The 20897-nt window shown below is 29.8% G+C and overlaps 4 protein-coding genes across 4 annotated transcripts in view; 3 read left to right on the top strand and 1 right to left on the bottom strand.

Moving 5' to 3' along the window:
• LOC126910276 (28S ribosomal protein S9, mitochondrial) overlaps positions 1–9499 on the top strand; it is a 15192-nt gene extending 5693 nt beyond the window's left edge. The window contains exons 9-11 of the mRNA XM_050692694.1: positions 620–735; positions 7878–8040; positions 9308–9499. Of these exons, the coding sequence (XP_050548651.1) occupies positions 620–735; positions 7878–8040; positions 9308–9399 (371 nt within the window). The 3' untranslated portion in view covers positions 9400–9499. The remainder of the gene's footprint in view (positions 1–619; positions 736–7877; positions 8041–9307) is intronic.
• Positions 2008–6941, bottom strand: LOC126910265 (transient receptor potential channel pyrexia-like). The gene is made up of 2 exons (XM_050692678.1): positions 5033–6941; positions 2008–4302 (listed from the first exon to the last, which is right to left on the bottom strand). Exons 1-2 carry the CDS (start codon positions 5566–5568, stop codon positions 2142–2144), a joined length of 2697 nt encoding a protein of 898 aa, XP_050548635.1. The 5' UTR covers positions 5569–6941; the 3' UTR covers positions 2008–2141.
• Positions 9500–14865: 5366 nt separating the features above from the next.
• On the top strand, positions 14866–19000 carry LOC126910266 (transient receptor potential channel pyrexia-like). Its single transcript, XM_050692679.1, has one exon. The coding sequence runs from the start codon at positions 14987–14989 to the stop codon at positions 17651–17653; it is 2667 nt and encodes an 888-aa protein (XP_050548636.1). The 5' UTR covers positions 14866–14986; the 3' UTR covers positions 17654–19000.
• Positions 19001–19572: 572 nt separating this feature from the next.
• LOC126910283 (DNA-directed RNA polymerases I, II, and III subunit RPABC4) overlaps positions 19573–20897 on the top strand; it is a 157740-nt gene continuing 156415 nt past the window's right edge. Inside the window, exon 1 of the mRNA XM_050692714.1 lies at positions 19573–19583. The gene's annotated coding sequence lies outside the window, so the exon portion shown is untranslated. The remainder of the gene's footprint in view (positions 19584–20897) is intronic.

Raw genomic sequence — 20897 nt, 5'->3', positions numbered from 1 at the left:
TTTTTTTTTTATAGATGCATGATGTCTTTACCTATCATTTGGTATATATTTATATGACCATTTTTTCACAAAAAATTTACTTTTTCAACTTAAATTTTGAAAGTGTTCTGGAAAGTGACACTTTTTTATATATCTCAAATTAAAGCTAATGTAATTTACTTTATTATGCGAAAAAAAAATTTCGGACTTTATTTTATCTTCACGGTGAAAATGGCTACCGAATGCTATTATTGTGTGAAAATTCTCGATTTTATTTTTTACATTTTTAACTTTATAATGCTATGACATATTGAAAAGTGTATGGATCAACATTATTTTTTTATGAGAAATAATATTTTTTAATAATCCCTTTTTCATTCTACATACTTTATCTTAATTAGGATATTAATAATGAACTAGCAGATCATGTAGCTTTTGGAATAGTCCACCAATTTTTTAAAATTAAACAGTATCTAAAGATTTGCATCGAATCGTTTTTTTTTTATAGTGATTTTAATCACTGTCAGATATCATTATACTTGATCCAACTATGCCACGTCACCACTGTGTCGCGACCCCCCTGTGCTGGTTTTTTTATTAATTATATGACTATAGTAATTAATGCACATTTTTTTATTAGATTGCCCTAGAAAAGATGCTAGAGCTGATGTCACAGTTTACTATCCAGGAACTGGCAAGTTATCAATAAATGGAAAAGGTATAGAATTTTTTGAAGATATACAACCGAGAGAACAGGTAAAGTATATTGATCTTTAATTGAAATTATACAGAAATCTAAACATTAATAGTACTAAAATTTTTGTATTAGGCATTTCAATTTATATATTAGGTTTTCTGACAGACTGGTAGGGCCAATAACCATACAAAATTATTCTCTATCTGAATATATAAAAATAAAAATTTTGTAAAAAGTGGAGATAACTGGATCATAATTAAGGATTAAAATGAAAGGAAAAGATCCCATCCAAAAAAAAAAAATTATGTTGAACCTATAATTATTTTTTTTTGTTTTAAAGGGATAGTCAAAAATTCTCTTATTTATATCTCTACAGAACAAAACTTTAATTTTGCCATTGAGAGATACTCAATATTATATTAAACTCTTCAGCTATGACTTTTAAAACTTAAAAACAATTTAATAATGTTTCAAACATAAGTATTTAAGCGGTTTTTAAAGTCTAAACAAAGTATAGTTGTATTTTAAGTATAGTAACTTTTCTTGCTTTTGAAATTTCAAGTTTTTTTAATTTATCTAAAAATTTAATATTTATATATAATATGTAAAATGTTCCAATTCATATAATTGAACTGAGGCTGTTTTTCTTATCAAAATATTCCTATTTCTCATATTAGATATTGAAAATTATGACTATATTAATTTATTAGTTTGCATTTCTTTTTAATTTTATAAAATATACAAAAAGATAGGAATTCTGTTTAATTTGATTTGAATGCTAGACCGAAATTATTCCAGTTATGCCTTGTTTTGTATATTTTAGAAATAAAATTCACAATCTTGAGATTTTATCTGGTTTTTGTTTATATATCCATTAAAAACTTGAACGTTAAATTTATATGTAAATAATTGGAACGCATAATTATTTATAAACATTAAAACTATTATATGATCTAACAAAATGATTGTGCAAACAAATTTTTACTACTACTAAAAAATATTATTTTTCGATACACATAAAGTATTTTTATTTTAAAATTTTGAATTATAATTTGATAATTGACATTTATTGATTAATTACATAAGTTCAAGTACGAAAAATTTAGATTCAGATTAGATTTATCTAATAACTTATTTTTAACATAAAATGTCAGCTGTTATTATTATGAAACAATAGTCCTTTATTTGTTGTACACATTTTAATATTGATTTTTTGAGTAAATTAGGAAAATGTGATACTAACAAATGACACATTTGAAACCTTTTTTGTTCTTGTATGAGGTTATTTGTTTAAAAAATAACAAGGTATCACTTTATTTTTTATTATCTAAAATAAATAATAAAGCTCATCATGAAAAAACAACAGTACTTCAAGTTAAAATAATATTTTATAAATAACATTTATTTAAAGTACTTATTATAATCTATAATAAGTACTATAATATAAGTATAATCTATGACTAACCTATGATGGCATCTTATCAGACTTCTTAATAAGTTCTAATAGTAGTTTTTGTTGATTTTGCACGATGTCTTTTAATTGTTTAATTTCTTCGACCAACACTTTATTTTCCATTTTATTTTCTAATACAGCTTGTTTACAATCAATAATATTTAAACGTTTTTGTCTAGCGATATTGAGTGCGCCATCCATTATTTCTTTTGGCAATCTTTTTTCTCTTGGGTTTAACGGTTTGACATATAGTACTACGCGGTATGCTAGTGGAGATACTCTTGCACTCCAATTAAAGAAGTCAGTGATGCGTCTAGGTAAAAACCCTTGAAATAACGCCTGTTCTTGTAAGTAAATTAGTTGCGTTTGTCTCACGAGTTTTGAAAGACCCGCAGTCTTGTGCAAACCTTGAATATCGTGGACTGCTATCCCTACTAATAAATTCATAAGCACAACAGTGACAAATACAAGGAACATAACAAAAATAATGTGGGCACTTATGTTCAGAATGACTGACGATTTTTCGTCTTTACCTATTAACAAGTCCAAATCAAGTTCTCCCGTCATCATTACTAAGACTTTGACGATACCGATTAAAGGGTTGTTGAAAGCAGATGACGTAGGGAATATTACGCAGAAACTTATAGTAAAACCAATGAGCAAACAAGAGTAAGCCAAAAGTAACTTGGCAAATTCGGCTTGAACTTTGGTAAACATTGCTATGTACGTGCCGAATATTGGCAATTGACCTATCAGTACCATTAAATTAGACCAGCCGAACAGTACAGCAAATGCTCCCACATGGTTTTGCCAGTGATAGGTTCTTTTCGTGTAAACAAATGATGTTAAAAAAACGCTGGCTATGACGAACCATTCAATGGTGTTGGTGATGTTTGAAAAATATTGTTTTGCCGACGCGAACCCCCCTATTCCTATCAACTTTCTAGCAATCACAATGAATGTAAACATTAACAAAACATACCAAACACACTCAATTATCCAAATGTTGGATATGAGATGCGTTCCGAATAAGTTACTCTGTATACAAACGTCTGGGTTTTGTACAGTTATATTTTTAGCCTTGTTGTAACAATCGTGCGCTAAAGCTGTTATAACGTAAGCCGTCAATAACAATACGAATATGGCATCGAATAACAAACGCACAAAGTAAAAACGACGTATTTTCTGCCATTTCAAGTACAAAAATGCCTCGCACAACGGATGCTCCAACATTGATTTCTGACCACATTCCTCCAGAGTGTGTAGCAAAATGATTTCGCCGTGACGGGGGTTTTGCAGCAAGTACCGGAAATCCATTTTTAGTTCGACCTCTTTGATTGAAGCTTCAGGGTCGTTCAACGAAATGGCCTGATCGAATTTTTTTTTTATGGTATTGATGCTCGTGGGCGTCTTTCGGTTAATAATACTCAGAGCACTCATGCCGCCAATAGTTCTGGAACTAATGTCTGCTCCTTTTATGATTAAAAAATCGACACACTGTGACAATTCGTTCAAAGCGGCTATGTGAAGCGGTGCGTATCCATATCGGTCTTGTATGTTAACGTCAGCGCCCCATTTGACTAACACTTCGACCACGTGGAACGATAGAAAAGCTTTGCATACCGCCGAGTGCAATGGCGTTCGTTTGTCAATGTCTAGTGCATTTACCTCGGCTCCCAACTCCAATAAAATTTCTACGGATTCAGCGCATTGAGCCTTTGAAGCCAAATGCAAAGCCGTTTGGTATTTATCATTTAATACACTATGGCTGGATCCGTTGTTGAGGAGAATTCGTACGCATTGCGTGTAACCGTTTTCAGCTGCCATGTGTAAGGCCGTTGCCTGTCTAGTTTTCGACTTGAGGTTGATGGTTTTAGTGCTACTGGTCAGCAAAAGCTTGAGACACTCCGTATAACCTTTATCTGCAGCTAAATGAAGTGGTGTATTGCCATGGGCATCATATGTGTTAGGATCGACTCCTATTTGTAAAATATACTTGACGCACTCCAGTGAATTCATCTGCACGGCCCCGTGTAATACCGTATCCTGTATATCACACCTATTTTCAATTAATATCATTGTGGTTTCCAAAGCATTCCCCATTACTGCAGAATGAAGAGGAGTGTAACCATTTTGAACAGTGTTGATATCACAATTCTTATCGATTAACCACCTAAAAAATATACGATTTAAGTATAACTTTATTAATAAGAACGTCAGTAAATTATTTTAAAATATCTAGTTATTTGATCTCACCAAAGTACAATGTTTTTTTTTTATTCGTTTATTTATTATTATCCCGTTTCATAATTAGCATTATATCTCTCACCTGTCTGTAAAATTATCCCTGTTTATTGCTAAAAAAAAAATAACAGTCATGGTGTGTAATTTAACTAACGATGCATTTTGTTATCCGAAATGTATTAAATTTGTTTAAGTTATATACAAACCTTAAAAAATTTATTTATTTCGTACGATTTTTTTTTAACTTGAAAAAAAAGCAATTGTTTACAATTAATTATATTTGTTATATCATTTTGATCGAATTGATTAATCAATTAATAAACGGCATGGTACTGTCAGTACGTTATTTTTAACTGAGTACCAATTACATGACCGACTATAACGGCGTCTAAATTTAATGTTATTATTTTAACGAATAAAAATGTTTTAATTGTCTCTTATTATCATCATGAAATATTTTTTAATATTTTGTACAAAATATTACGAATTTTCATAGATAAATACGACGAGTTATTTTATTAAAAAATATAATTGAAGCATTCGAAATAAAAATCATCAATACTTTATTTGATCGTATGCACTCAAATGTATGCGATAATTAAACTCAATTTTTACATTTAATTGCATGATGAAAATGCTCGTAGCTGTATAGTTTTTACCTCAGAGCGTCAACATTGTTCATGAAGGCTGCTAGGTGGATGGCGGTAAAACTACCGCAATGCGTGCACCCGATATCCGCTCGGTTTTCGTATAGGTAGTCAAGGTAATTGGTGGCTCCAACGTAGATGGCCCAGCAAAGCAATCTGTCCAGTTCGGCCTGGTTGAGTGCAGGTTCTGGTGGCTGTTGTTCCGGGTCGAACGTACCTTGCTCCACTTGTTGCAGTAGACACAATCGTCCGTTGCATGTCCTCATGGAGTCCATCAGGTCTTGTCTTATAGTGTCCTTGCAGATGATTATGGACAATTCTATTTGACGGAACTCGGCCACTTCGTCCGGAAGGCTCTCCATAAACAAAAACTCCTCTACGTTGGACCGGCGGTCGTCCCGCGGACGACCCCGAAAGCTGTACCACCGGTCTTTTACCGACGGTGAGCTGGATTTCGACTTGGACGGTACGTGCCGGTTGTGTACATTGAGGCTGATCGTCCTATCCAACGGGATAGTCGCAACGTCTAGGTGCAATTGTTTGGCCATCACCGGACCTTATTGATCGTTAATTGTTTTTTTTTCTGTTAAAATTTTACATTAGTTTCTCATTTGGTTGCCAAAATTATAACGCACACCACACGGACATGTCCCGGCCGGACAAAACCGCTGTAACTATGTCCCGAAGTCATCGATGTATCGTGTATCATTGCGGCGGACACCGCGAGCGAGAAAAACAATGAGGCGAAGAGTGGCCACCACCGGAACTATATGAGCGTATCTCCCGAATGTGCTCCCCTCCTACGGTCCGTTACGGACACCGCACGTGGTGCCATAGGTGCGGAATAAACGCACCGTGACTGTGTTCGATAACTACCGGATTATAATAAAAACGGTCTGTGCAATTCTGCACGCGCATTGACCGATTGCAAGTATTGGCGAATTAATTATTCTTGTCATTAACACCACCGTGTCTGACCGATATCCGGTTGTCATCACAATTTTTCATCGGCTCCAGCGATGACTTAGTAGTCTTTGAAATTGTTGTTTCCAGTTCGAATTCTCATCATTGTAAAACGTTTCATTTCGACATCATTGACTTCGATTAATTGTAATCGGTGGCGTATCCTGAATTTTTCTTTTAATTTTTGTGTTGACTAAAAATATTCAATTATTGCTAATCGACCCCCCGCCGCCACTGATTGTAACAATAGTAGTGCTTATAGTCAACTGAATTTAACGAGTGTGATTCAAACAGATTTTTGACTTTAAGATCAATATTAAAATTATTATTTTGTGTTTTTTTTTATTTAGATATTTTTAATAAATTAAACTGCTGTTATGATTAGTTACGCTCTTGAAAACTGCAACTTTTTTTTTTAGACATTACGTAAGAGTATAATGGCCAAATCGCTTCTCATTATTTGTTAAAAATTAAAATTTGGCATTCTTCAACACTTGCTTTAATACATTCATCTATCTGTTTTATGTCTTCCTCGCGATTAGTTCCACTTGTTTAACGCTACATATAGAAACTATTAATAATCGCCAGGAATTTCTTTTTACCGTATTTTTTCAATCAACTAAACATTCAAATATGTTATGAATTTTAGAAAAACAATTTGATGAGTTTTAAATATTTTCTTTTGTTATCTATTTCATCTTTCAAGCAAATCATTGAAGCTTGATTTTTTTTAAACACTTTTTTAGTTCTCCAAAGTTAAGAAAATGTTTATTTTAAAAATTATTATGCAGTTAGTATTTTATTAAAATGTATCGAGTGATCATTTTCAAATCGCAAACGACAAAAAAAGTCGAAAATGGTAATTGATTGTCTGCTTATTTTCTAAGGGCTTTTGTGATTTCCTTATCAGTTGTTCTTGCATTTTGCACTAATACATTCATTGTAGTTCAAAATCTTATTAGTTTCCTATAGAAATGCCTTTTTTTAATGAAAGGACATTTATTGTTTTATACTAAATCTCAAAATATACAAAATGTAATATTTATTTTTTCTACGAACTTGATTATTCACAAATCGATTCCGTTTCTTAGTTTTAGTGGCTAGCGTATCGTCAATAAATATTTATAAACTCGTAAAAATTTGTGATTTTTTATGTTTTTACAAAGTAAATTTTAAATTAGTGATATTCATAGAACTTGTGTAATAGCTTTCAGTTAGAAATTCATTGAAATTGATAACCATCTGTTAGTACATACATTAACTTGTCACCTTGAGACTAGAAAATTTAGTTGAGTTAATACCTAATTGTAAATTAATAGTTAAATCACTCAATGAATTTGTAAAATAATGATAGGCACTTTAAAATAGATTAAGGTTTTTATTTGAAAAAATAACAATTTTATGTTTTTTAAGTTCATAGTTTTTGAAAAATTATTACTGAATGTATCGTCTTTTTATACAAGAAAATATATGTACACTATACGGACTAATGTACGTATTATTAATAGTACTTTTTGATAGATTTAAAAATACATCAATTTTAAAACGTAATAATTTTATGAATTTGTTGTATCTCTTTTTTAAAAATAGTTCTATCCAAGTTTTTCACTGGAAATACATAATATTCATACACAGTAAAATACAAAACTCTATTTTCGTTTAAAATTGTTGTATTAATGTAAAATAAAAAATGAAAGATTTTTGCTTTTTCAAAAACAAAACATATTTTATTTTTTCTAGTTGGATATTTTCTAGAAACGCCGCCGTGTACTTAAAAAATAATTTCTATAGTTGATATTATACTACTTAAAATTGCTCCTTAGTTAGACTTCTACTTAGGTTAGTTCATTATTAAATAATATGATAAAGTGTTTAATTATTATTGTTTTTTTAGATATTGTTTCCATTGTTATTTACGGACATGGTGGATAAAGTGGATATTGAAGCTTCTGTCCGAGGTGGAGGAATATCAGGAAAAGCTGGAGCAATTCGGTATGGGATATCATGGGGATTACGTTCTTTCGTAGATAACGACACCGTAGAAAAAATGCGAATAGGTAATTAAACGTTTTTGTCGAGTATTGTTTTTATCTAATTATAAATAAGTCACTGACTCTCTTTAAATAAATATAGTTGTTGTCACATTTTCCTTAATTTCTCATCAAATGTCAAACACCAACTGCTAGTTTATTTCTATTTTGTATGATTAGTCATTATTCTTAAAAAAACCCTGAATATTTATTTTAGTTTGATTTTCATGTGATATTTTTTCCATTTATTAGCTTCGATGCGAAGCTGAGAAGGTATTGGTTTTACTAAGAAGTGTTTATTATTATTATTTTTTTTTTGTGTCTGTTACCACTTTTTCTCAGCTCTCACCGAACGGATTTCTTTCAACGATACGTCAAAAGATCACAAATCGTATCTAGTCGAAGAAATTACCCTCAAAAATTGAAAACATTTCCCTCGTTCCTCGTAAATGGGGGAAACCTCCAAAAAAATTACAAATTTAAAAATCGCTAAATTTCGACATTTTTTCAATTTTTTTTACTAAAAACTGCCGTAACTTTTTTAAAAATGAATATATCATGATAATTTTTTTTTTATAAATGCTTGATGTTTTTATCTATCATTTGGTATACATTTTTTTGTAATTTTGACATAACCTGGCCACAGGGGGGGATTTAAAATGATAACTTTTTTACAAAAAATTAACTTTTGAAAATGTTTCGGAAGGTCTGACACTTTTATATACTTTTATATGGTATATCTTAAATTAAAGCTAATGTAATATACTTTAATTTGAAAAAAAAAATTTGACCTCTGGACATGTCTTCGTGGTGAAAATGGCTACCGAATGCTATTTTTGTGTGAAATTTCTCGATATTATTTTTTACATTTTTAACTTTATTATGCTATAACTTTTTGAAAAATATATGGATCAATACAATTTTTTTATTAGAAATAATATTTTTTAATAATCTCTTTTTCATTCGACATACTTTATCTTAATCAGGATATTAATAAGGAACTAGCAGATCATGTAGCTTTTGGAATAATCCACCAATTTTTTAAAATNGAATAATACACCAATTTTTTAAAATTAAACACTATCTAAAAATTTGCATCGAAGCGTTTTTTTTTTATAGTGATTTTAATCACTGTCAGATATCATTATACTTGATCCAACTATGCCACGTCACCACTGTGTCGCGACCCCCCTGTGCTGGGTTTTTTTTTATTTTCATTTGTACATTTAAGTTATTAATATAAAACTAACCGTTCGACATTCTTCTTTTATAATTTTAATTTTTTTTTTTGTAGCTGGACTTTTGCAAAAAGACTTCAGAAGAAGAGAGAGAAAGAAGCCAGGTCAAGCAAGAGCTAGAAGGAAGTTCACATGGAAAAAACGTTGATCTATTTTCATACAAATTTTCTTGACTGTATATAAAAATGTTAATGTTTAGAAAATATAGAATTTGAATAAAAAATAAATACTTTTTCTGTTTGAGAAAATTTTTGTTACACTATATTAGTAGTATGTTACAATTATCTATGTAAGTTTAATGCCTTGGTGTACTATACTTAATGAACAAAATTGTATACCATACTTCAATATTTAAATAATATTATTTTCTTTTATTGAAATCTGAACTTTCATTTTTCATTTTTTTGTAGTTGTTCTAAATTTTATTATCAGCATGTTGACTGACTAATTACAGCTGGAATTAATTAATATTTTATGAATTTCAAACTTATCATTTAATTTCCATGGTCAAATTCCCTTTTACTTGTGAATTATTTAAAAACATTCAATGTATATTATATATACATTAAATATACTTAAACAATGCCTATATTATAGGTATGGTAATGCATTAGACATGCCTTGAATACATATATTTTATTAATAGTTTTAATTTATTAATTCATACCACCCACTTAAAAATCCTATAACTTCTTTTAGTGTTGTTCTTTGTAATTCTAATATGTTTAATCAAAACTTTGTTTTATGTAACAAATTATAATAAACAAATATTTATTTGTGGATAATTAGCACATAATTATTTGGGGTTAAATTTACCATGTGACAAAAATTAAATTGGGTATAAAACAAAAACACAATATGAAAATTTCATTAGATATTAATTCAAGATAAATCCATAACTTACTAAACATTACACTAATATATCTTCATTAAAATGTTTGACGATTCCTCAAAATTAATTTTTTTACATAGAAAATAGATTGATGTAAAACAGTTCTAAATTAAAAAAAGTTTTAATATAACTATAATATATACAAATTATAGTTTAATATAATTATTTTTTCATATAGATAAAATTGTTTTATTGATTATAATTTCGAATTTCTAAACATTTTAAAGGTTTTTAGTTTCATTGCTAAAATAAACTGTTTACTAATAGTTTATAATTATCAAAGGAATATTTAGCTTCTCTAGCGAACTTAATTTTTTCCTAACATTAGATAACACGGACAATTCTGTTCAGAACCTATGAAATATATTTACATTAAAATTTAACTTGGGTACTAAATGCACAAAGTGATAACCCGTAGTTGGACGTTTTACTTAATTTATATTAAAAAAAAAAAAAATGATTTATACTAATTACAATACTATGTTGGTATTAATATTTATAAACAATTTTTTATGTTAATTCTTAATAGTGCTACAATCGTTCACTTGGAATAAGATAATTTTTTGTTACTTAAATTAATCTTTCCACATTTTCATAATTGGGGTAATTCATTAAGCTTAGCTATTTTAACACGCTCTATACAATGGGTAATTAAAGTGTTGTTAATTCAAATTGGTTTATTAGATTCACTGTTGTCAGTTAGGTGTAACTTAAAATAAATGTCTGCCAAAAGTGCAAAATTTACAAAGGTTATTAAATACCCGTTGGAAAATTTATCACTGAATGTTACCAAAAAAACAAATGTAGAGTAATTTATTGCACTAGTATCTATCCAAAAATATTTTACTGTTCGTGGAACAAGATGTATCTCAAAAGTATATTTAGACTTTATAGAAAAATTAAGAATTATAGGAAAAAAGTATTTTTATTTCTTACGAAAAAATACATCAAATCGTTACATCTCCTATGTTTTATAATTAGTCTGACTTATTATTACAACTATAATAACAAGGAAGACATTGCTATATTTTAAGTCATGAGCTGCTTACGGGTTGTATTGGAAATTTTGAAAATCTTTCTAATCTTAATAATGGTGTAAGTACTGGAAATCTACAGGGGATTACATCAGTGGCGTAGCCAGAATTTTATAAGGAGGAGCATAGTAAAATAATATTCAAAATTCCATATTTTGGACCTTTTTTTTGCTTATCACTTTAATTTAGAAATTAATATTGCTACCGATGGTCTTTTTCGCCTCCTAACTACGCCAATGTGTTGTAACACCGTAAGATCTTATTAGCATCTCTAAAATGTCATTCTAGTTGCACCACTGGAACTTAATCATTATAAATTTATAAATCATCATTCTAGTCAATTTGAATATTTTTTGGTTATACTTTTTTAGTCTTAATAATTATTTATTGTTAATTTATATCGTTATCTTAGCATCTAAAGAACGCATTAACCAAAATATTTTATTTTTTCAAATAATATGATCTACTTTTTTTTTTTTTGAAATTAAGTTTCAGAAGGATGTAACATTTAAGATACTTATATTAAAATTGTAATAGTTATATTTAATAATATTATCGCTGAACCATTTAATTAAGGTCGGTGTATGAATTGTGTCCTCGTGCGAGGCCTCGCTTTAATATATAAGTTGATTACTGAAACAAAAACACTTCTTTTTTTTCTAAAAAATATATTAAGGGCCCCACATAATTGTTTCACACAAGACACTGTTGTTCTTAGCGCCTGCTCTACACTCAATTCTTGATAAAAAATTAACTAATATAATTGATATTAAAATATAATGATATTACTACCAAATTTAAGTGTACTAGTAATTGTATAATTCAAAAGCATGTGAGAAAATGCAAAGACAATTAAATTGCGATTAATGATTTTTAATAAAGGTACACATAAATACAAGTAGCATCTCATTTTTCCTTGTTTTAAATTTTTAACATTACACAAAATTGAAGGTTAAATTCACTTTAATTACAGTTTTCTCGATACTAAATTGTTTGAATTATAAATATATAGCTATTATTTTTTTCATGTTTTAACACTTATAATAGGAATTGTTAAATATTAACATTTAATGACTTGAATAAAGTATTGGGGGATTTTTAAAACAAAATCCAAGTAAATTTAATATTAAATTTAATTTTTTTAAATAATTAGTTGCATTTAAATACAAAAAATCAAGTTTTTGGTATGAATTTTTACGAGCCCTTAATTTTTTGGCATGATTTGGGAGTTCTAAGTAAAGACAACCACTTGATTTTCGTATAGACAATAATGGCTTTCCCTAATTGTAATAGTGAAAGATCCTCCAAATTAGTTAGTTTATTACTCTTTTTTCTCGTTTTATGATTCTATTTTATTAATGGAACCGTTAAATAATATTAGTTTTAGCAAAAATATAAAAAAATTCCATATTTTAATTTATGTTTCCTTCTTTTATAATTCTTAGTTAAAAAATTCACGAATAATTATAATAATCTAGTAAATAGCCATTGGTTACACAACTAGACAAATTTAAAATAAATATGGAACAGTATTTGCCGAGTTTGAAACTGTAACAAATACTATTTTCAATTATTAGAAAATGTATAAGAATGATTTAAAAGGGAAAAATCTGTTTTTAAAATTAAAGTTTTGACCTTATGGATCCTTTTGACAATGTTGGCGCTAGAAGATATCAAGTCTGATGCAAAACATTTATGAGAAACCTTAACTTATTTTTATTTAAAAAAATACCTTTTATTCTATCAACGACAGTCATTAAAGGAAATAGAGAAAGATCTTCTAAATTAGTTAGTTAATTATTTTTTTTTATGTTTAAGTTATTTAATGAAACAAGGGAATCAAAAAAAATTGTTTTAAAATATCATTAAAAATTGGATTTTTTTATAAACTTTCCAAAGTTATTTACAAATTTTAGATCTATAACGACAAGAATATAAAAAGAGTTTGCTTCTTAAACAATTTTTAAAATGCAAGTTACTTTAAAGTTAAAATATTATCGTAAGTAACAACTTAAATACTTCTTTTTATGGTTTATAATAAATATTATAAACCGTTTTTTTTATAATACTTAAAAATGTAAACAAATTTATTGAAGTATAGACTTTAAAATGAAATGACGATTTCTAATAGTTAGTTTTCGCTTAAATAAAATGCTGCCAAAAAACTGACTGCAAAAAATGTTTCCTGACCTCAGTATCACTGGATAACAAATAGACTACTTTACAGGATTATTTTTTAAATCCCTCGGTACAACGTCAACATATTGAAGTTTCTATTCGAAGAATGTTTTTAAACGAATTCTTGTGACGATTTACTTTTTACACAGTCATCTATCCCATTTATTAAGAGTCGGCTTTACCTTATATTTGACAGGATATTTTACACCATATTTTTTGAAATTGATACAAACAAAATATTGATGTTAATAGGTTGAATTAAATCATATTAAGGTATTTTTAAATTATTCATTAAAAAAACTTTGAGTGTAGAAAACATCATAAGATAATTAAAATCAACGTAAAGGTATAATAAATGTTATTTTTTAAAATTATTTTGTATTATTACTCTATTGTTTCCATTATAATTACTATATTTGATAATGTTTTGCACTAAACTTTACTAGATGTTAAGATTAATTAAATAATATGCATTGCAATTAAATATTTCGGAACGTGTTTACTCTGATATCCGGAATTTATAAATTACAAGATTTATGATGATAATGATATATGAAACCTTGTAAATTCATACATAGTTACATTTTTGTCGTCTTACACAGAATTCGCGAACATTATTAAATTAGAATTCTCTAATTACTCCTAACGCACAGACACGTTTAATTCATTTATCGTTTTGCAAATTCCGCAGAGTTAATGGATTCCAGTTATTTTTATAGAAAGTATTTTGTTTTCGAATTATTTAATCATAGTTGATTAAAGAATACTTGTTTTACATATTTTTGTGTAGGTGAACATTATTTCCTTATTGGTCTTGCTCATCAATTCACAGAGCCATTAAAATCGTTAAATAGAGTTGGTGTTTATGATGAGTCAAGGGAATCAACTTTTCAAATGATCATAATTATTCATTAACTTTCAACCAAACCTTCGAACTTTATCTTCGGTCTGATAAATTTATAATTTAAAATTGTATTATTTCTTTTATTATTATTCGTGGGTATTAAATTAATGAGTGTGTCAATTTTATTAAAAAATTGTAGATATGATCTCGAAAATTAATCAAAATAAAATATGTTTGATTATTATCTATTAGACGTGTATCATCAATTTTAGAAATATTTAAATAGATGCATAAAACACAGTTTTGTTTTTAAATATTAGTAGAGTAACAAATGCAATTAATCTATCGTTTTAATAAATTAACCACAACCTGGCACGCGTTGATTTTGTTCTTTGTTCTTTATGAAATGCTAATTACTGAGTTGATAATAATCGTATAGTCGTGTAATTTTTTTCTCACCGCAAAATGTATATCATTAAATGGTACGCGTACGGTTTTTACCTGATACCAACACACACACGACGACGTAAATACCGAATCGCACAATAATTATTGTGACTCATCGAATAACCGGATAATGTGTATGTATTTTTTTGTCTCCCACTTGTTCGAACCGGTCTGGTAGGAGAAATAGCACCATAATGTTGTTATTATTATCATCGTAACCGGTACAGTGGACACGGAAAACGAAGACGTGTTCTAGTGAACGCGTTTCGTACGCGGTGCGACGTCGTGTTATGTGAGCTGCAAGTTTTTCGGTCGCATTTCGTTCGTTAGCGCCAACAACATGAGTCTAAAGGCGTCGGTGGACCGACGACTGAGTTTGGATCAGAGTACGCGAGAGTACCTGGAAATGGGAATGGACCTCACGCCCAAAAAAAAAAGGTATTTTAGTTTTCACGAGAAAGCTATAAATCGGGAACGGCCCGTGTCGTTCAAAGTGCCGGACGTGGATCTCGTCGAAGAGGTCGAAGAACCGAGCGGTACGGAGACAACGGTTACGTCGGGCGGCCGTAGATTTTCCAACGAGTTGAGCGTGAACAATTACAGGGAAATGGTCAAACAGTGTCTGTTGGACGCGTCCAAAGTGTTCACGAATGGTTTTCAGTTTCTCCGAGAGGTGGAGAACGACCAGGCAGATTTGACGGTGTTGAAAAGATGTCCTCAGCAATTGAAAAACTTGATATTGTTGTGGACGTGCTACTTGGACAAGTGCGACATTGTTCAAACCCTAGTCAACGCCGACACCAACATAGATTATGTACTGCCGTTTAGGGGTTATGGCGCCGTACACATAAGTGCCCTAAACGGCTGCGTGCGATGTCTAAAGCGTTTAATTAACGCCGGTTGCAGTCCACACGCTCGCGTCGATGACATGTCGTCCTTACACTTTGCTACTTACACCGATTCCGTGGACTCTGTACAGCTGCTCGTAGATTCCGGTTGTAGGTTAGAACCCACAGTTTTGCATAGTGCCGTTAAAGCCAGAGCGGTCAATTGCATTAAGCTGCTAGTCTCCAAGTACTCGGTGGACGTGAACGTTCTGGACTCGTCTGGATTCGCCCCTATACATATATGTGCGGATCAAGGGTTCGCCGATTGCATGAATATGTTATTAATGTCAGATAGAATTCTAGTCAACATTAAAGGCTATCAAGATAATACTGCCATGCATTTGGCTTGTGAGTCGGCGCAGTTAGAATGTGTCAAACTGTTGCTTGATCATGGCGGTAACGTTCATGACAAAAACGCCAAGTTGCAAGTGCCAATGCATATGGCAGCCAAAGCGCAGAGCGTCGAATGCATTGAAGCGTTGGTCAGAGCCGGCGCTGACGTCAACGCCAGGGACGTTGATGACCGTACGCCGCTGCACACGGTTATCGCTGCCAAGACTTTGAACGTGAGCCAAGCTGTAGAAGCGTTACTTGGCTACCAGGCCAAGGTTAACGTCCAGGATCATTTCGGGTTTACACCGCTGCACGTAGCAGCATTGAACGAAGCGCCCGAATGCGTCGATTCTCTTTTGCACAGAGGCGGTAATGTAGGCATCCACACATACGGCGGTATATCAGCTTTAAACATGATAGTGCGCAAATTACCTTCGTGTGTTCCGGCCGTCGGTAGGCAGCTCGATAATGCCATTTCGTCAAATTGGGCGGACGGGTTTAAACGCGGTCCCGAAATTCAACTCAAGTTTAAAAACTTGTTGGACAGCAACACTTTCGGCGAGATCGATCTGTTGAAATGTTTTCAGGAAGAAGGACAATACGAGTTGTTGCAGCACCCCCTGTGCCAGGCGTTTTTGTATTTGAAATGGGACAAAATCAGAAAATATTATTTGATGCGTCTGGCGAGTTTGGCTCTGTTCATTACTTTCTACACTCTTTACGTTCTCACAGTGTTAAGTCGAGATTGTTACAACGCTGCTCATTTTTCTCAAATGAATATTTCATCTTGTGTGAACAACTCTGTCGTCGGCCAGTTTCTGGTCACTCACTATCACATTATGGACGTAATCGCCTATGTATTATACGTAATCGCCGTAGTAGAGAGTTTCTTGAAAATATCAGAAATGGCCGGCTACGCGTACCTAAGCGAGTACTTTTTAAATTTGAGTAACTTTAGCGAGTGGTTGGTGTTGGTGAGCGTGCCGGTAATATCGTTCAGCATCTTCGGCCAGACGTACCAATGGCAAAACCACGTGGGCGCTTTTTCTGTTCTCTGCGCCTGGACCAATTTAATGGTCAAAGTCGGCCAACTACCATGGTTCGACACTTACGTTGCGATGTACACTAAAGTTCAAAAAGAATTCGCCAAACTTCTAATGGCCTATATGTGCTTACTGATAGGGTTTTCTGTCAGCCTTTGTGTGGTATTCCCGAATTCTCCGTGGTTTAATAATCCAATTACCGGTTTTGTCAAAGTACTGGTGATAATGGCCGGCGAGTTGGACCTCAATTTATTAGAAGTGCACAACCAATCTCCATTAATGACCCAATTGAGTGCCTATATTGTCTATGTAGCACTTTTAGTTTTCGTGTCCATCATACTTATGAATCTTCTTGTCGGTATCGCCGTTTCCGATATACAAGGTTTAAAGAAAACTGCCGGTCTGTCTAAAGTCAGATGTCAGATAAAACTCATTCATTATATTGAGTTATTCATGTTAAGGAGCTTTTGGCCGAAAAGCATCAAACGCAAAGCTCTGGTTTACCCGTCCAAAAACAGGGCATATATGACGGTGAAGCCGTTAAATCAAAGACAAGCACTGCCGAGGGATATTATCGACGCCATACGAACGTTAGTCAAACGGAAAAAACAAGATCGTTGCGAAAACAACGAACAGTTGAGTATTAAGGAAATTTTGAAAGAAGTGAAAGAACTGAGAAACGTTGTGGATGAAAATCAAAAAGTTATTAGACACTTGCTCATGAATTTAAATAGCGCTAAGTAAACTAACAAACTAATTTTAATAACGTGATATTAATAAATTTTAACATTTTCGCAATTTTATGGATAGTTAGATGATATATTTATTTAAACTTTATCGATAGGATATTTGTTTCGATTAATGGTAAATTAAAAAGTTTACACGACATAAGAACTCTGTAGTTTTGAAATTATTGTACGTTTTGTTAAAATCTACATTATAGATTTTAAGAAAACGTGAAATAATTGCTTTACTTGAAGCAATTTTCCGGTTTTTTATTAAATAATTATTAGTTTTCAAAACTACAATAATCATAGCAAAACGACATTAAATAAATAAATACCAAGTAATTTATAATATACATTAACAACGAGATTAAAAATAATATCCGGTCACATGAAAAAAAGTAAATAAATGCAAATACTCCTACATAATTCTTTTAATATTATAAGATTCGTCATTATCATAGTGTGAATTATTAATAAAAAATCGAGATAATTATAATAATATTTAAAGAAAACAACTGGAAATTTATTAATAATTGTTAAGCAATGGTGTATTTAGAAATGTTGTACGGAGGGAATTCAGCTTAAACCCACCGCTAGTATAATCTTGTGTTTGAGATGAGTCCGAAACGCCATTAAAATAGCCATTGTTTGGTAAAAAATCGTACCATAAATGTTGAATATTGTCAGCACAATTTATTTTTCAAGACCTAGTGCGTCTTTCGTTATAAACATGTTGAAATTAATATGTGTTGGCTAAAAAATTGATGATATAAGATACAAGGTCACGGTGTTGATACAGGATGAAACTTTATGTCTAATTTTCGCGTAACCTTGTGTTAATAATATATTACTAGTAATGATTTAGTTTTAACAAATATTTGGAAGGGTGATCTGTTTACTGTTGTTCCTAATATGTATACATTGCTCAATGAAGAGTGAAAATTTGTACGCTATTTTCTAGTTTGTATACATGACTGAATGCGATAATTATTTATAGAAATGTATATATTTATTAATTTCATTGTTTTTAGTTTGATTTTATATTCTATACATATATATATATATTCTATTTTATAATCTTAACATAAACAAATGTGAGTTAATTTTTTTATTTTGTTGTTGTTATTTTTTGTAATTTAATTTTAATAATGTATGTAACTAAAAATAATTAGTAGTCATTTAATGCTGTTTTGGTTAGACGACACGTAGATTAAATAATACTCCATATGACAATAGTAAATTTAATTGTAAATAATATGTTAATCAAAATAAGGTCTCATAGTAATCTTTATCTTAATTAAAGCAAAAACTTTTATTGTAAATAATATGCTAATCAAAATAAGATTTTATCATAATCGTTGTCATTATTCACAATTTGTTAAATATAAATAATATATATTCTTTATACATTTACATCTAATGAATAATTTTATTTTATTTTATTGAAAAAAAATTGCGAATGCTTGTTTCTTCTTCATTAATGAAAAATATAATTCGAATTAATTTTTTTCATTTTACAAAAATAAAGTATTGAGTTTCCATTAAATACTTTATGGGATAATTTATTACAATCCTAATAATCGACGTTAAATTTATTAAGTTACAATTTGGCTACAAATATTAAAGTATTATCAAATAACAGTGGAGTATACATAAATCACAATAAATATTGTTTTATCGGACATGTCGTAAATGAAATTAATCTAATCAATTAAAACTTGTTTAGTAGCTGCAGATGGTTGACCATGACATCACTTTATATAAAATATAATGATTTGTTAAACGCCTACAGCAAATAAGTTTAATAATTTTATTCGACTGTCAATTGAGTGCTTAATTACTTGTTTGAATTTCATTAAGTCAATAAACATTTTTTAGACAGAGTAGAATCATTAGTTGCAATCAATATACAGGTGGTCTACGATGTTTAGAAAAATCAAATAACTTTTGACTTATTGAATACTTTTTTTTAAATTATTATTACACTTAAGACTATAAGGAAATAAAATATCATAAAAAATATTTTTAATTTATTAAGAAAATAACTTTTTTGTTAAATTAGCGAAAAATGTAAATTAAATAAATTAAGATAACCATCTTTTAAAAAATTTCGAAAAATAATATCTTATTGATGTTCAGTAGTAAATATTCTGTAGTAAAATAGGACGATTTTGAGACATAAAGTGTAATAATAGTTTAAAAAGAAGTAATGCAAAATACTTAATGATCAAAAACTCTTAGATTTATCAGAATATTATGGACCATCTTGTATTTAGTATAATTTATAATTTTTTGATACCTTGATTTAACTTGAGATGATATAAAGTATAAAATTTTTGCTTTAACACATTTATGTAAAATTTTGTTTTTAATAGTAGTTGTTACTACTATTAGTTGTACTAATAATAATTTCTTATTAATAATGGTAAATAAATAATCAAAGTTGCCAGTATTCCAGGTTTTTTTCCTCGTTAAAATAGCTATAAACTTTTATTCTCAAATTTTACGATAGAAAAATTGAATTAATATTTAAGATCAAAATTAGCATTCAATAAATATTAAATATATTACTTAATATTCTCAAAACATTTTCGTATAATTTTTATAATTATATTTCTGAAAGTTCCTTGAGAAAAATACAATTGTTTATAATATTATTTTAAACAGTTGAGAAATAAAATTAATTCAAATTAATAGCATTGATCTACTTTTTTGTTAGATTTTTTTGGACTTGATCACTTGAAGTTAAATAGCAGCAGACATGTAATTTTATTACTCTAGGATTTTTACAGTAATCAATAAAATTTATCGAAAATTCACGNTAATTCTATTACTCTAGGATTTTTACAGTAATCAATAAAATTTATCGAAAATTCACGGAAAATATTTTGAAAATTCCGTTGAAATGCTAGAAAGTATAAAAAAATATTCATTTAAAAATGATCTTCGGTTCATAGCAAAATATCAACTTTCAATAAGATTGATTTTAAGTACGTTTATATGTCAAAACAGAACAAAAGAGAATCAACCTTATTTTGTCAATGATACAGCCTATGTAATATATACCGAAGAAAATTTACAAACAAGAATACTGTTTGTCTACCTTTCTTTTTTGGACGTCTATTATCCAGTTACCGCTTTAAAGTACTATAAAGATTTTGTTGGTAAATATACGTTCACGCGGTGGTGAAGTAAGTATTAAGTATAAAAGTCTTATCATAAGAAAAGTAATTTATTTTTTGCCTCTAATGCACCCCTTG

Source organism: Daktulosphaira vitifoliae, unplaced genomic scaffold (genome assembly GCF_025091365.1).
Source record: "Daktulosphaira vitifoliae isolate Bord-2020 unplaced genomic scaffold, ASM2509136v1 Scaffold_1, whole genome shotgun sequence".
NCBI classification, from domain to species: Eukaryota; Metazoa; Arthropoda; class Insecta; order Hemiptera; family Phylloxeridae; genus Daktulosphaira; species Daktulosphaira vitifoliae.
The sequence above is the reverse complement of the archived record's forward strand: the minus strand, read 5'-3'. Positions and strand labels throughout refer to the sequence as shown.